Genomic DNA, 17,939 nt, shown 5'->3' on the forward strand with positions numbered 1-17,939 from the left:
CTGAAGAAACCAAAGAGGAAATCAAAAAATACCTAGAGACAAATGACAATGAAAACACGATGATCCAAAACCTATGGGACACAGCAAAAGCAGTTCAAAGAGGGAAGTTTATAACTGTACAAGCCTACCTTAGGAAACAAGAAAAATTTCAAATAATCTAACTTTACATCTAAAGGAACTAGAGAAGGAAGAAATTTTAACAAAATTCAACACCCGTTTATGATAAAAGCTCTCCAGAAAGTGGGCGTAGAGGGAACCTACTTCAACATAATAAAGGCCATATATGACAGACCCACAGCAAACATCATTATAAATGGTGAAAAACTAAAAGCATTTCCTGTAAGATCAGGAACAAGACAAGGATGTCCACTCTCACCACTATTATTCAACATAGTTTCTGGAAGTCGTAGCCATGGCATCAGAGAAGTAAAAGAAATAAAAGGAATACAAATTGGAAAAGAAGTAAAACTGTCACTGTTTTCAGATGAAATTGAGGGAAAAAAACGGATCTGGAGGAATCAGAGTCCCTGACTTCAGACTATACCACAAAGCTACAGTAATCAAGACAATATGGTACTGGCACAGAAACAGAAATATAGATCAATGGAACAAGATAGAAAGCCCAGAGTTAAACCCAGGCACCTATGGTCAACTAATCTATGACAAAGGAGGCAAGGATATACAACGGCGAAAAGACAGTCTCTTCAATAAGTGGTGCTGGGAAAACTGGACAGCTACATGTAGAAGAATGAAATTAGAACACTCCCTAACACCATACACAAAAATAAACTCAAAATGGATTTGAGACCTAAATGTAAGACCGGACACTATAAAACTCTTAGAGGAAAACATAGGAAGAACACTCTTTGATATAAACCACAGCAAGATCTTTTTTGATCCAACTCCTAGAGTAATGGAAATAAAAAGAAAAATAAACAAATGGGACCTAATGAAACTTCAGAGCTTTTACACAGCAAAGGAAACCGTAAACAAGATGAAAAGACAACCCTCAGAATGGGAGAAAATATTTGCAAATGAATCAACGGAGATAGGATTTATCTCCAAAATATATAAACAACTCATACAGCTCAATGTTAAAGAAACAAACAACCCAATCCAAAAATGGGCAGAAGACCTAGATAGACTTTTCTTCAAAGAATACAAACTGTTGGCCAAAAAGCACATGAAAAGCTGCTCAGCATCACTAATTATTAGAGAAATGCAAATCAAAACTAAATGAGGTATCACCTCACAGCAGTTAGAATGGGCATCATCAGAAAATCTACAAACAAGAAATGCTGGAGAGGGTGTGGAGAAAAGGGAACCCTTTTGTACTGTTTGTGGGAATGTAAATGATATAGCCACTATGGAGAATAGTATGGAGGTTCCTCAAAAAACTAAAAATAGAATTACCGTATGACCCAGCAATCCCACTACTGGGCATATACCCAGAGAAAACCATAATTCAAAAAGACACACCCCCCAATGTTTATTGCAGCTCTATTTACAATAGCCAGTTCATGGAAGCAACCTCAATGCCCATCAACAGATGAATGTATAAAGAAGATGTGGCACATATATACAATGGAGTATTACTCAGCCATAAAAAGGAACGAAATTGAGTCATTTGTAGAGACGTGGATGGATCTAGAGACTGTCATACAGAGTGAAGTAAGTCAGAAAGAGAAAAACAAATATCGTATATTAATGCATATATGTGAAACCTAGAAAAATAGTACAGATGAACTGGTTTGCAGGGCAGAAACTGAGACACAGATGTAGAGAAGAAGCGTATGGACACCAAGGGGGGAAAGCAGTGTGGTGGTGGTGGTGGTGATGTGATGAATTGGGAGATTGGGATTGACGTGTATACACTGATGCATATAAAATGGTTGACTAATAAAAGCCTGCTGTGTAAAAAAAGAAAAAAAAAGAAAAAAAGATGGGGCTTTATTTTAAATTCATTAATGTATTCATAGATGACATTTTTATTGCTAAAACTGAGACATCGATACAGATTTCACTATCAATTCTATAACTTTTAAAAATAGTTGTAGTAACGTATAGTTCAGAATGAAAGGTACTTTGTAACAACAGGTTTACTCAGTTCCTTGAACTTCTTACAGATTACATGCCAAAAATAATAAGAGTTTTCATCAACGTGTATCAGTGGACAACTTGATTAGTTTCTCCTTCAATTTTGCTGAAAACAAAGAATTTAAAGAATTAAAATGCATCTGACCTTTGAAAGTATTTGTCACCCAAATTTTTAACAGAATTGACATAGACACTGGTATTTTGAATGGACTTTTTCTTGCTTCTTGGGTCAGTGTCCCTAGGTAAGAGTTGAGAAAAGGGAAATAGGTCTTTATTTGTGAAGTGGGAGGGGGATACTTCAACATGGAGGCAAAGGATGCTCCCAGGCAATTCTTGGGCAGGTGAGTTTTAGTTGGATACAAGTGGACATTGAGGGATAGAAAACAGAAAATGGATTTACTTCACACTGTCTGCTGTTTGTCCCAGGGGTGCCCTTAGCTACGTCTCAGACCCCTTGCAGAACTTTCCTGTAGTGAATAAAGTAGGAACCTTTGAGAGTCTCCCCTGCAGGATTTAAAGCAACGTTCTTCAGTGTGTGGATCCCACCTGCACACCTGTGCCCGCCGACTCCAGCTTCCCTCCTTTTGCCAGGGGTACAGGGTCTGTGTTCCCCTGGAAGCCAGCCCTTCCTCAGTGGGCTTGGTTCTGTCTCCTGGCACCTGCTGAGAGCTGGGCTTTCACAACTGCCCCTATGGCCTGGAGCATCATAATAGTGTCTGTGAGCCACTCATTAGCATGTAGACATGATGCAGTCTGTCCCCATAAATCCGCCCGGTGACTCCCTGGTTCCTCTTAACCTTTATGGCAACGCTCCCCTGAGCAGTGACCCCTGCCCTACTGTCCTCAATCTCTCCGCTTGCATTCTCACTTAAACTCACCTTCATCTGGCTGCGTGTAAGCAAAGCACTAACCCCCAGGTTACTACGTATTATGAGTAATATTTTTACCCAGTTTATTTTGATGAGAATTTTCAACTATACCAAGAAGTTGAATTTATAGCACGCACCCATATACCTGCCTCCTGGATTCTATAATTAGCATTTTACTATACTTGCTTTATCCCATATCTGGGAATCTATTCATCTAGTTTATTTTTAAATGCAGCTCAAAGTAGAATAGTGGACAGTGGTGCCCTTTCACCCACATATTTCATGGAGATCTCAAGAGTTCAGAGGGTTTTTTTTCTTTCTTTCAAGGTAAAGTATTTGCATACAATGCAATGCACAGATTCTAAGAGTGTATCTGTCAATAAATTGCCAGTAATGCCTTCAGGTCTGCAGCCCCGCCCCCGTCCCCTGCATTCAGGACTGTCATGTAAGGTACAGCTCTGGAAATCCTGGGGCATAATGCAAATGCTTCCTTTTTTACATAAAACTGCTTGTTTCCCAAGCCCTCTAAAGTGCAGAGCTGCTGTGGACATTTTTCTCATGGAGAGAGACACTGAATTTGCCCCTGGCATGTCAGGTCATGTTTCCCTGAGTCTCTGTTTCTTAGCTCTCAGTAAGTGATTGATCTTCAGCAATGTATATTATTTGGTGATTTTTACAAGGGTGTTGGTTTCCAGGAAAAATGTAACTGGATTATTACTTACTGCATTGAGTTCAGGTTCTCCATAAATAAACACCCTTGCTTTGGAGGATGTCACCAGAGGCCTCTAAATTTCTTTCAAGCACAGTGTATTTCTAATTAAGACTTGCATTTGCGGAGGCACCTGCAGCTTCATTTGTTTTAAAACTCACTTTTTAATCTCATGTACCTATTCAACTAATCTTTTCAAGCACCTGCTTTGTGGAAAGCATTGAACTAGGCCATGTAAGGGGGGCCCAGAAAAGGATGAGACCCAGTTTCTACTTGCAAACCATTTCCAATCCGGCTGTGTAATTTACACTCTAAAGAAGATTCAAATATCAAGACCAAGTACCTCCCTAGAGAATTGGCAGGAGGCAGGCTGGCTGTGTAGACCATGGAGTTGGCAGGTGGGAGAAATCTCTGCTTTACAGAAACGGGAGGGAGAGGAGGAAAGGCACAGACTCTTCTGAATGGATGATCAGGGAGCCCGAGTGTCTGTAGGTGTGACCTTGCTAATTAGTGCTTCTTTCCAGGTGCCCACCTTGTGGAAAACAAGTTGGGTGCCTTCGTAGCGCATGTCCTTATAAAGCTGGGTGGCACATTTATCTGGCACCTGTAGCTCATGGAGCAGCTGTAACAGTAGCTCCCAGCTGAATTTTAAGGAATCACAAGTATCTTGGATTTAGAGCAGACCTTAAAAGTTATCAAACCTCTGCCCTACCCAGTGTTTCCATCTGGAAAGCCATGGCATTCCTATTGTGGCCATAGCATGGCCAATGGGGAACTCAGATGTCACCCCGACAAGCCTTGGGAGCTGCCCCAGAGCCATGTGTAAGACGACCACCTTGATTCCTGCTCTTTGTGTTCTCCCAACTGGTGACCAGCCTCGCCTGCCCCAGTTATGGGGACAGACAAGAAGTGAGGCTCCATGCTGAAGACAGTCAAGGCCAGAGTCCCCAGGGAGGGAGGGCAGAAATGTGGACAGGAGGGGACAGAGGACCCAGGAAATTGCTCTCAGCAATTGGTTTTTCTCTCCTCTCATTTCATGTTGCTGAATTCCTTTTCTGAAAACCTGAATCCACATAATCTTTTCTCTAGGTATTTAAACTCTGAGGTCAATATTATACAAATGATGGATTTTCTATACATTCAAAAAGAGAAGCAGAGAAAACATTCTCTTTGACCTACAGTTTGTTGATTGTGTTTTCCTTTCTCTTACCTGTCCTTGATTTGTAGGACTTTCCAGTTATTTAGATAACCTGAAGGAAGAGAAAGTGTCTGATCTTTCTGTTTACCTCTATATTCACAGGAGGAGGAAGCAGTTAGTGTATTTTCTTGGCAGATTAGTTTTATCATTTGGGGAGGCCTGTCAGACATAATCTGATTTAATCTACGAGAAGCCATCTCAGTTTCTAAAGAGACATTTGAGCCATCCAGAGACTTGTAGTTGCTTTAAAAATAAATCTGTTGTCTTTAATTTTGGAATTTTGACCATTCTTCTGGTTTCAGGTTTCCCATCCTTCTTATGCTTATTTTTTACCTCCTAATTCTAATGATGGAATGAATAACATCATAGAATATTAGATTCTAAACCATATTTATTCCTAAAATGCTTACCTTCTTCATTTCTGCATTCTTTATCACTTTTCTCTGACAAATAGAAATGCCATACGTTATGCTCATAGATGAGATGTCGGTGGCTTGCTTAGTGTCATAAGAGTAACCCACGGTTAAGGGTGGTGTTCCAATCAGTGTCCCACTGAGAGAAGAAAGTTTTAGGGCAGAAGGAAGGAGGAGGCCCACTCTCTTCCTCTGAGATCAAAACAGTTGACGGAAAGAATGTTCGGAGCATGTGTGCGTGAGGTGTTTCCTGACACCAGGCGCTTGGCGTCTGCCCATCCAATAGCTGGTTCTGTGATTCTCGGGACTCGACCTTGGTGTCCAGCAGTTCAGTTTTATTCTGAGTTAGCGTGCAATCCCTCGAGGTAAGGGCTCAGTCCCACAAACTGCCCCCACTTGAGACACAAACTGCAGATGAGGGAGCCAGGCAACCCACACTTCTGTCCAGCTGAGTTCAAATTCGGACGTTCCCACCACACCCTGCTTGGGTACAGTATTTTCCTAGAACAGCTCCTGGAACTCAAGAGAAACCTTCATCTATGTTTCCAATTTATTATAAAGGATGCAGCTCATGCACAGCTGAAGGAGGAGATGCCAGGGCAGGTATGAGGGGAGAAGTGGAACTTCTGTTTCCCCACCCCAGCCACTGTGTCCCTGCCCCTTGATGTGGTCACCAGCCTTGTTTTTTTTTTTTTTCTGCTCCAACAGCATCGTTTGTTTGTTTATTTATTTATTATTAATTTTTATTGGAGTATAGTTGCTTTACAATGTCAGCCTTATTGTTCAGAGTTTCATAACCCAGTCTCCGGCCTCTCTTCTCTTCCCAGAGATAGGGGTGGGATGGGGATAAGGGTTCCCATCCTCTAATGCAGGGTTGATCTTTCCGGTGACCAGAGGCATTCTGCTGGCCTGAGGCTGACTAGGGGCCCCACCCTAAGCCAACTCATTAGTATAAAAAATATGCTTAAAAGACATCTGATCACTCAGGAAGTTCCCAGGTTTTAGGAGCTCTGTGCCAGGAACCAAGGAAAAAGATCAAATATATTTCTTATTATACCATACTGTATTTTTTTAAAATGAAGTAAACTTTCCCTTTCTTCTCTTTCATTCACTTGCTCTCACTCTCTGCTTTCTTTCTTTCTTGCATTAAATATTTCCATGCAAGTGTGCACACACACATTTAAAAAGAGTTTCCTGTGGGGCCAAGGCAGGTTGTAATAGGGCCGGTTCTCAGACCCCTGAAAGAGTGGGATTCTTACTGTGCATTTTAGATCAAGGGCCCCTTCCTCCCCTGCGTTTCCCCTTAAGCATCCCATGTAATCGTATCTTGATGACTTAATGAGAAGGAATCACACAGAAATAGGGAGAGAATGCAAAGTGCAGCCTCTTCTGACGGGAAGCTCTGGGAGGGTTGGTGTTTCTAGGTTCCTGCCTGTTTCCAGGTGCTCACGTGTGGAAGCCGTGCCAGCTGCTGTCTGTGCACAGATTTTGCTCAGTGCCTCTGCCTTCCTGGGCCTTGCAATCTGAGAAGCAGTCAGTACTTTGGAGGATAGAAACTCCCCCCCCACCACTTGTTTATGGGCCCCTTTCCACATCCATTCTTTTTTTTTTTTTGCGGTACGCGGACCTCTCACTGTTGTGGCCTCTCCCATTGTGGAGCACAGGCTCCAGACACACAGGCACAGCGGCCATGGCTCATGGGCCCAGCTGCTCCGCGGCACGTGGGATCTTCCCGGACTGGGGCACGAACCCGTGTTCCCGCATCGGCAGGCGGACTCTCAACCACTGCACCACCAGGGAAGCCCCTCCACATCCATTCTTAAGAAATCTTCATGCAAATCCAGGACAACGCGGCACCAAGGTTCCTGCTCCATCCACCTTCTGACACTGAGCTGGCCCTTGCTCTCTCCACCTTTGGCTGCAGCTCAGTTATTACAGCTCTCATGTCCTCTGAGATTTTGTGAAAGGGAGGGTTCCCTCTTCCTTTTAAAGCCATCATGTATCACGTGCCTCCCAGGGCCATGTGACTTACCTGCTGTGACACTATCTCATTGCATCTTTACAGCGCCTGATGAGGTGTGACACATACGAGCAAACTGCAGCACAGAGAGGGTGGTTTACCTGCTAGAGCTCACACAGTTCTTCTCTGCCGGAGCCTTGGTACAAACCTGCCTGTCTGATTCCAAAACTCCCAGTAGCCCCTCTTTCTGCCGTGAGGGTGGGAGAGACCCAGCTTGGCTTTGGACTAAGGAAGAGCCCCAGAAGGGCAGTGCCTTCAGGGATGATGAGCAGCCCACCTTGTTGGGGTGCAGAATCTGCCTGTGCAGACAGATTGGATGGGAAGAACCAACCACGGTAGAGCCCAGGAGTCACCCAGCTTGAAGTCAGATAATGCCGTTCTGAATCCTGATCCAGTGACCAACAAAAAATATATCACTTCTCTGGGCCTCCGATTTCTCTTGTAAATAGGAATAGTAATGCTGGCATCCTGGTGAGCATGGTACACATAGCAGACACTGAGTGAGCAGGATGGCCGGGATACATGCCCTGGGGCACAGGGAGCTAGGGAGACGGGAGGGGTGAGGAATTGCCAGGGAGGCTTCCTGCAGCTCAGATCAGGTGCCCTTAGGAGAGGTCTGAGTTTGACCAACAGAGTGCTCCCTCTTCCCTGCTTCCCCTTGCCCTGTGGCCATCATTTCAGCAGGCAGAGGAGATGGGTGTCTGCCTGCCACACCTACCTTCCTGGGCAGTTCTTGGGGCCCTGGGGCGCTGAGCAGCATGGTGGGGAAGGTGACAGTGTAAGGCTCTGTGATAATCAGCTGCCAGAGAAGCATCCCAGGGCTGGATATGAGGACTTGGTCAGGAAAGCACAGATGTTGGGCACGTAAGGGCTTATGCCCAGAGCAAGGGAGAGGAAAGAAGGGAGCTCTGGGCAAATGGGACAGAGTTGGAGCCGCTGGAGCGGACACAGCATGGCTGGTACCCAGGCCTTCCTGCAAAACCGCTGGAACAGGTCTGGCTCTTTCTGGGTGCTGTGCTGTCCTGTCACAGCAGGGTGAGGATGGGAGAGACCCTCCCCAGATGCACATGTCTAATTAGAAACATCGGCCTGGTGGGTCTCTATCCTAAATGCCCCAGATGATACTTCAGCACGTTAGGTAGCAATACACCCTCCTTTCCGTGGTCCATGGCTGTGAAATGCTGTTACTTGCCGGCATATTCCTTCTTGCCTGACTTCAGGTAGGCCCAGAACTGGGATGCTTGCCTGCCCTTTCCAGAGGATGGTGGGATCTCTGGGACATGCCCTTTGACCCCTGCTGCAAGTTTCAGTAGCTCTAGATCCACAGCCCCTTGGCTGCAATTCTCAAATCTCAGCAACTCTGAACATGACAGGATTTTTGGTTGGTTTGTTTTTGTTTTTATAACTTTACATGAAAATGATATTGATATGCATTTATTTTCTCAGTAAAAATATGCATGTTCTGCTGCAGAAATAATGATTGATTATATGGAGTTGTCCCTGGACCAGCTTGGGGTGTTGCATCACATACTTTTTTAAATCTGAGAAAGTTTGAGCTCCAGAGCAGGTGGCCCCAGGGGGACTGAATACAGGATGGGGGCCTTTCCTGGGTCTGCTCGGATTATGCACCTGTAGGAGCTGATGAGTCCAAACCCAGCAGCCCTGCGGTCCTGGCTGGGTGGTGCTGGTTGTCCAGCAGTGCAGGTGGGGTCCTACCTGGGCAGTCTTTACAGAGCTAGTGGACCCCAGGTAGCTCTGGGGTGCATAGTCCTGGCGCGGAGGACCCCAGACATGGGCCTTCATCTCACAAGGATCCCTCAAGAGCCAATTTCAGGCCTAGCCCCAAAGAGATGCACCTGTGTTCACGTGTTTATAAATATTTCCTGTACCCTCATGTGCTGATTCATTGTTTTACTGCCAAGACCCATGTTTGCGTTTTTGAGTTGTGGTGTCAGAAGCACTATTCCTACATGAAAATAATAATTCAAATCCAAAAACAGTGCTTTAGAAATTTCTGAGAGGTACCCCCGCAGCTGCACGAAGTTGTTTCATGGAAATAAATATTCTTCATTTTTCCAGCTTGGTTCTTGTTCTAATTGAAATAATGAATTTATTTGTCCAAAGTGTCTTTACAATGGAAAACTTTGAAGGCAAAACAGTTCTTCATTTGGCTAGGAAAAAACCCATCTGCTATGGGAGGGGAAGGCTTGGGGGCATTCAGTGAACTGGAATTAACTTTAATGCTACCCTCTGACTGTGGTCATGGTGACAGCAAGATCTTAAATGTGATTTTTTTGCTATTCATGGTCATTTTGTAAGGGGTTATTTAATTCCCAGTTTCCATATATGTTACAGATAGCAACTCAATTATGTAAATAAGTGTCTGGAACTCTTTTTGGTTTTGAACTTATCTAATAATCTCTTATAAGATATATTAGCAGGCAAGGAAGCAAAGTGCTGCTAATGCTGCCCTCTGTGTTTGTCAGTCTTGGATGGATCACTATTTACAGTGGAATATGTCAGAGTATCCAGGCGTGAAGACGGTTCGTTTCCCAGATGGCCAGATTTGGAAGCCAGACATTCTCCTCTACAACAGGTAAGCACAGTGGACAAAGGAGAAAAATGAGTTTATTTTTGGACGTGTTTAACAATCAAGCATATTTGAGTATTTTATAGCAATGCCAGTACATTATCTGTAACTTGGGACTGTGGATCCCCACGAGGCTTTGTAGGAAGCAGCTCTGTCCCATGTCCAGCGTTCTCTGTCCTGGCACGCAGGCCTGCAGCACCCAGCACACTGCCCCGGACGGCCATGTCCACAGGGCTGTGCATTATAGGTGTGTAGGTACTTGTGTGCATGTTGGCACTGAGACAGTTTTGCTTGTGGTCATACCTTTGCCCCTGAATGACAGCAGTTACAATCACAGCATGAGAAGTTGCTGGTCAACGGGACGCATGGCTGGAGTCCACTTTCTGGACCCAGGTCCTCATTTGATGCAGTGTCCTTTGGGCATTGGGAGAGCCCTGTGGGGCAGCTGGGCACAGGAGACTGTCATCTCTAGCCACACTCAGAAGCTTGTACCTGACAAAAGAAAGACAGATAGCAGTCATGTTCTAATAAATGTAGTCCTTCTCCTGAGGTCAGGAAAGGAAGGATTCATTAGTCATCCAAAGCTGTCTGATTTGTAGAGTGGAAGCCCAGAAGGCAGATATCCAGGTAGGGTAAATTTCTAGAAGCATTAAATTATTTGCTAAACTACATAGTCACAAAAGGGAACCCAGTGCCTTTCTTTCTAATAAGGCATAGGATGGGATAACCAGCTTAATATACAAGAAAGATATTTCCTAGTGATGGCTGCTGTCTCTGGTACAACCTGGACAAGAAGGAAGCCGAGTACCTTCCTGACTCAGGAAACAGTGATGCCATTGGCCACTGCCCACAGTCATCCCCCCCGGGACCAGCTGATGTGTTTGTCCTGCACTGGCTCCTTCCAGAAGGCTGGGTATTCCAAGTCTTGCTTTCCCTTTTAATTCTTTTTCTTTCTTACGGACATCACATTTCATTTGAATCATTGGGCCTGTCTCTAGAAGACTACACCTCTTCTGATTTGCTGCCACTCTTCAGTTTCTTAAATTAGTTCAGGCAGCTGAGCTTTGAAAGATGTCTCAGGTCAGAGTAAGTGATCCCAACTGAGTAGAAGCTCAGGAGTTCCCATGCCTTCTCCTTGGCTCATCTGTTTCCTGGGGGTGGCTATGTTAGTTGCCCAGGGCTGCCAGAACAAAATACCGCAGACTGGGTGACTTAAACAACAGAAATTTATTTTCTCAGAGAAATTTATTTGCTCTTGGAGGCTGCAAGTCCCAAATCCAGGTGTCTGCAGGGTTGGTTTCTCCTGAGGCCTCTCTCCTTGGCTTGCAGATGGCCACCTTCTCCCTATGTCCTCACAAGGTCTTCCCTCTGTGTGTGTCTGTGTCCTCATCTCTTCTTATAAAGACATTAGTCATGTTGGATTTGGGCCTATTCTAGTGACCTCATTTTAACTTAGTTACCTCTTTAAAGACTATCTCCAAATACAGTTTCACTCAGAGATACTTGGGCATGTGGATTAGGACTTCAACCGATGACTTTTGGGGGAACACAATTCAGCCTATTATAGGGGCATTGCCATTGACTGCTTAAGGACAAAGGGTTAGGATTGAACAAGTCTGGGTGTAAGTCTTAACTGTAATGTTTACTATGTCTGTAAGCCTCAGATTCCTCCTTTGCCCAGTGGGGGAAATGCCAACCTCGCAGAGTTTGGAAGGATGACTGCAGATGTACGTGGCATGCTTGGTTGGCACTTGGCAAAGAGTAAACATTCACTAATGGCAGTCGTGTGCTCACAGGCCTGATGATGAGGATTTCTGCTTCAAGTAAGATGGGTTTGACAATTTAAAAAAGAAATACCAATAGTGTTTTCCATTATTCTCAATTCAGTTTTTTTATCCGAAATCAAGAATAAATATTATAATATGGTAGGATCTTAAGAATGAGGCTTTAAGAGATGGGTCTTATGGCTTATCTGCAAGACCTTAAACCCCAATAAATAAAATGTTTGGAGTTCCTAATATTTTGGCTAATGAAGAGTTACCAAGTATTCTATACATACCTGAATTTCAAGGAGCAAAGATACAGTGGTCTCTGTCTGATGGATGACACCTGGGACCCGGCCCCCAGGAATAATGCATCCCCTTCTTCCTCTCCTGTATCCCCTGGAGCTCCAAATAACCATCTTCCTCCTGCCTCTCAGTCCTGTATCCCTATTGAATGAGTCCACCAGCCTCTGTCATGGGATCTGTAGAGGCTGCCTCCTCTTCTGCGTTAGTTTTCTTCCGAGAAATGAGATATAGGATTTTTTACCTGAAGTAACTGCTAACTATATGGCTGTGCGTCCACGTGAGCACAGCGAGGGCTAAGCAGGTTACGGAAGATATTGAAGCCAGTCGTAGACATGGTGCCAGTTATCTTTTGCTGCTTAACAAATTAACAAATGACCCTGAGCTTAGTGGCTTAAGGGAAAAACACAGCGCAGGTAATTTCTCGCCATGCCGTGGGCTGGCTGGGCCCGTGTGGCTGCTTGTCTGCTCCGTAAGATGCTGGTGGAAGGCAACGGGCCGGGGCTCAGATGAGCTGGGATGTGGGGATGCACCGCCAGGGCTGGCAGTGGTGGTGATGATGCCATGGGTGGGGGCTCAGCCGGGGCTGCACCTGTGCCAGCTCAGCTGTCTCCCCCCTCCCCGAAGGTCTTCCACGTGGCCTGGCGACACAGGAGAGGCAGGAAGTGGGGATTCTGGGGCCCTTAGGGACTGAGCGTGAGAAAGCAGTCAGCCCTTTACTTGGTGGTCCTGTTGGGCAGAGTAGATCTGGGCGCAGCCTGGAGGAGGGAGGAGAAATCAGCTGTCCCTTTATCCAGGGCACCAGGGAGGGAGGCAGGGAGGCTGCCCTGGGGAGACCAGCTGTCCAGGCTGAGAGGGGACAGTGATGACACAGGAAGGTCAGAGTAAAGATTGGGAGGAGTGGAAGGACCAAAACAGACGCGCATAATGAAGGAGCACTCAGCTCAGGGCGCCCTGTGGGGCTAGGAGGAGGGGGAGACGCAGGGTGACCCCGTTATCCCTGCCTCCATGGGCTAGCCTCCCTCCGCTGCCACTCCTCCTGCCCCAGGTGTGTGTGGGCCCCCCGCCACCCCCACCCCGCAGCCTCCTCTTCCACCTGCTGTCCGTCGGCTCAGGGATGTGCCCGGACTCCCACTGTTTACACGTGCCCCCTCTCGGCATGGGACAGTCACCCTTCTCTCTGCCCCCAGACCTCAACTCGACACCCCTTTGGCTCCAGACACCTCTCTCTGTCATGTGATCTCCTAGAAGGGTGTTCCTGTGCCCAGTAGCATGCAGGTTCTGCCCCCTCTCCTGGGCACCTGGAAAGCACCTGACTAATATTTGTGCACAGATGAGATGGAAGCACGGAGGGAGGGCCCAGGTGTGAGGAGGAGCAAAGGGGATGATCTTTGTGATGCCAGTGCCGCTAAGGACAGCAAAGGGAAGAAAGGAAGGAGAGAAATCATATTGGCAGCCTGGAAAATGTGAGACTGGGTGACTGAGTCCAGAAACTGACACAGGAAGTAGCAAAAACAGGCCTGAATTCAGTAAGATCCTAACCTTCCGATACTATTCTGTTATGGAGGATTTTGAGAGATGTTGATCTTGATGCTTTCCACCAGCCAGAGGGTCTCAGAATAGTACGTTTCCTCAGTGGGTGCATGTGATAGTTCATTATGTGTGTGTGATGGGGCTGGGCGCGCTTCCTTGAGGAGGGGACGTGTCGTCCTTCTGTGTGAGCCGTGGTTTGGAAGGGAGCATTGATTCAGGTCAGGGAGAAACATCACCAACATGTATGTTACATTTCTCCTTCTATTCCAGCTCAATTTTGTAGTCCAAGTGCAAGCCCCACGTGGTTTTTGAGATAGAATACATTTCCTGTGCTTTGAAGAGGCTGGGTCACTGCAAAACATCCATCTCTGCATCATTTCTGGGATGCACAGCTTTAGTTCCCTGAGGGATGGTGAACAAGTTACCACTGCTGGCCAGCTGGCTGTGTGGCTCTGAGGAGAGGACGGGCCCTGATAGAACCATCCCTGCTAGATACTGAGCCCAGTGGTTTCTTGGTTACTTTGTTCTGCTTTACTTTAAGCTTGCAGTTCAAGGATTTGTCTGAACACAATCTTGCTCAAAGTGAGTAGCAATTGTGGATGGCTTGTTACGATTTCCTCCCCTTTTTTGGTTTTTATCTTCTGTATGATTACGCTTATTGACGTTCTAGAATAGGGGATACAAATCAATAAAATGGTTGCCTCTGGGAGGGACATTTGACTGGAAAGGGGCATGAGGGAACTTTCTGAGGTAATGGGAGTGTCTGTATCTTGACTTCATGGTGATTATGTCACATGAATGTAATCTGCATCAAAATTCAATGAACCAGGACCTCCCTGGCGGCGCAGTGGTTAAGAATCCGCCTGCCAGTGCAGGGGACATTGATTCCATCCCTGGGCCAGGAAGGTCCCACATGCCGCAGAACACCTAAGCCTGTGTGCCACAACTACTGAGCCTGCACTCTAGAGCCTGCGAGCCACAACTGCTGAAGCCTGCATGCCTAGAGCTCATGCTCTGCAACAAGAGAAGCCACAGCAATGAGAAGCCCGTGCACTGCAATGGTTGAAGAGCAACCCCCACTCGCCACAACTAGAGAAAGCCTGCACTCAGCAACAAAGACCCAACACAGCCAAAAAAAAAAAAAAAATTCAATGAACCACACACCAAAAATCTGTGCTTTCTTCTTGTAAATTATAGATCAATTTGAAACGTGTAATAGGTTGAATAGCAGATGGTTCACAAATAAAGAGAAGATCAGTGAACTGGAAGACACATTTAAGTCATTTACACAGAATGTAGCAAAGGGATGCAAAAAGATGAAAAATAAGAGAAATGTCGCGACTTGGAGAATAGAGTGAGATGTCCTTAAAATGTTTAATTGGAGTCCAAGATAGAACTAATAGAGAAAACGAGGGAAAAGCAGTGTTTAAAGAAATAATGGCTGGGAATTTTCCAGAAATTATAAAAAATACGAATCATCAGGTAAAGGAACCCCAACCAATCCTAACTGGGACAAATGGTATTTATTGCAGTTCCTGTCTTTGCAGAACAAATCACTCCAAAATTTAAAATAAGAATCCTTGTGACCTCCCCCCCTCACTGCGGGTCAGGGATTTGGGGAGGGGTCCAGCCCGGTGCTCTGACTCCAGGTCTTGTGAAGTTTCAGCCCAGTGCTGGCTGGGGCAGCAGTCAGCGAGGAGCCTGACTGGGGCATCCCAACAACCCAGATGGCTGGCAAATTGATTTTGGCCCTCAGTTGGGAGCCTTAATTCTTATGCACGTGAGCTTCTTAATGGATTGCATGTCCTCCTGGTATGGTGGCTGGCTTCCCTCAGAATGAGTCACGCAAGAGACTGACCAGGGAAAAGCTATAATGCCTGTGGGCGGAATGAAAGGCCTGGCTGGTATCAGCATCGCTTTTCAGAGGAAAGCCTGAGCTCCAGCAACGTCTTGGCCACCCCTGCACTGTGCAACCGTGGGCGGCTGCCTCAGCCTCTCCAGGCTTCTCAGTTCTTGAGCTGTTTCTTCAGAAAATCCCATGACAATAATGGAATCTTTGTTGATGAAGGTAATTTGCCGATGTTTTTGTTGGCTCTGTATTTTTAGGACAGCGAGGGGTGTCAACCATCTCTTTCTCACAGGCTGTGCAAAACCACATTTGCACCTAAGCCTGTGTGCCACAACTACTGAGCCTGCACTCTAGAGCCTGCGAGCCACAACTCGCAGGTGTCTGCAGGCACCTGTCTGGCTCCGAGGCTGCAAGCCTCTGGCTCCAGCCCTCTTTCTGTCACATGTTCCCCTGACCCTGTGGCTGATGGCAGACCCTGGGGAGAGGGCAGTGCATGCAGTGTGATCCAGCCCGAGAGGGCTTGTAATTGTGCTGATCAGTGAGTCACCAGTGAAATAGAATTTATTCTCTTCCCAAGTGTCTTAAATTCCCTTAGAAATCAAGACAAGGATTCAAGTGCACATTGTCTGAGAGAGGACATGAGACCAGGGAGGGAGGGAAACGAATATAGGATGCGTCAAAAGCTACTGCTGTGGGCAACAGGGCCCATTCCCACCGGGGACATCCGGGATGTTTATCTGCCAACCGCCTTCTGTCCTAGGTTGACAGCTGCTTCCAGGGGTATCATTCCGTTTGCCTGTCCCATGCACAAACCAGAGCCTCGGTCAGGGCTGCCGATTCTTGGCATGGGCAGCTGTCAGGGCCTCAGGCATGGACAGGACAGCTGTCAGCATGGTCAGCTCAGTGCAGGTGAGTGGCCCACTGAAGTTCTAGTCGTCTTCACCTTGGCCTGATTGGAGGTCCAATCCCAGCTCCTGGGGGCAGGGCAGCAGTGACGTGAGTGATGGGAAAGCATCTTGGGACTCAGGCAAAGTGGAGGAGGCAGGCAGGTGGCAAAGGTAACAGAGACCAGCTGGGACCTGCATCCTTGTGAGTGGCAGTTGCTCCCCTGGGCAGCATGTGTTGTCATGGTATCACAGTGGTCCACGTGTGGGATGGGATCTTAGGGAGTGAATCTCTTAGACTCAGTGCTGTCGCTGCTATTGGCTCCACAAGGAGGTTCCCAGGTTGATGCTCCCAGGCCCATCACACAGCCGTGGCTGGTCTGGTGGTGGGGGTCAGGGCAGGAGGCATCACTGAAAGGATGTCAGTGGCAGCTCTTGTTACGGCAGGAAACTCCAGTTGAGCAAAGGTAATTTTCAGCTTTGGATCTTAGAGAAGGAGGCTTTAGGGTGTGCTGTAATAGCATCTGAATTATCAAATCTTCTGACCTAACCTGGAGGGAGGCTGTTTGTAGATAAGGTGAGGTGAGAAGAGGGCGGAGCAGTTTTTAGGAAGTGAGTGGATGAACTTTGTCCATCCAAACCTCCCCCTTCTCACCCCTGCCACTGTTGATGTTTGTTTTTCGTTTGTCTCTTCACTCAACCGATATTTAATGAAGGCTTACATGCTGTTATCACACAGTGTTCTAGGATCTGAGGACATTGCAGTGATCAAGATGGACAGCCCTCTAGGGGAAGGGAGAGACGGAGGGGAGAGCATGCATCAGGTTTTTGGGGCTTTGATAATTGGGGAGAGAGCCTCACATGTGCTGGAGCCAGAGGTGGGGTGTGAGACCAGCAGAATGGCTAGAGGGAGGCTGTGGAAGAAGTCAGAGCATCAGGGAGGCAGATGCTCTTGGCAGAAGGAACAGGTGCACAGGCCTGTCAGGAAAGGTTGTGAAAGGCTTTGAAATGCTTTGATCATCATCATAAAATAAATTAAATGGTGAAGGAGAGAAAGATGAGTGGGAGTCTATGACATCTCCGTGTGAGGTCACCTGCACCCTCTAGGCTATCAGATGCTCTAGTAGACTCAGTAGGTCATGGTCTTTGAACTACCTTTCACCTTTGTAAGTTCTAGAACCAGTAGTGGTGGAGATGATTCCAGTCCATAGAGAAGCAAATGGATTCTGTCTGGTGGACTCTTCTGTGAATAGATGGGATCAGCATTCCTGGTCACCAGTGTCCATGTCTGCTCTTTGGTTGCTCCTTAGAATTGGTCTTCGATGCCTTGCTGTTGCCCTCATTACCTAATGACTGAAAAAAAAAAATCTTTGACACATGTTCATTTTATATTTGTGTAAGTATCATGATTTTATCTTTTTAAAATGTATCTTTTTTTGATCAACCTGAGGCGGGAACTTGTCATCTAGATCTCTCCTCGGAACAGAAGGGGCCAGGGTGGCAGTAGTGGCAGGGGAGAGGCTCAGAGACACTGGAGGTGCCGCCCAAGTCTCCCAGGTCTTGGCTTTTACTTTGAATGAGACAGGAGAGCCTCTGAGCCTCTTGGTAAAATGGCATTTCCTTTTTTTGCTCTGAATAACTGTCAAAATCCTAATTCATATTCTCCTTTTGACTTGCTAGCAGCTGATTCCCATCCCATGGTTATTTGTCT

At 46.4% G+C, this 17,939-nt stretch overlaps 1 protein-coding gene across 1 annotated transcript in view; it reads left to right on the forward strand.

Moving 5' to 3' along the window:
* Positions 1–17,939, forward strand: part of CHRNA7 (cholinergic receptor nicotinic alpha 7 subunit) — a 223,545-nt gene that overhangs the window by 152,110 nt on the left and 53,496 nt on the right. Inside the window, exon 6 of the mRNA XM_024754293.1 lies at positions 9,793–9,902. Within this exon, the coding sequence (XP_024610061.1) occupies positions 9,793–9,902 (110 nt within the window). The remainder of the gene's footprint in view (positions 1–9,792; positions 9,903–17,939) is intronic.

The sequence above is a fragment of the Neophocaena asiaeorientalis genome, unplaced genomic scaffold (assembly GCF_003031525.2).
Source record: "Neophocaena asiaeorientalis asiaeorientalis breed wild unplaced genomic scaffold, Neophocaena_asiaeorientalis_V1.1 scaffold743, whole genome shotgun sequence".
NCBI classification, from domain to species: domain Eukaryota; kingdom Metazoa; phylum Chordata; class Mammalia; order Artiodactyla; family Phocoenidae; genus Neophocaena; species Neophocaena asiaeorientalis.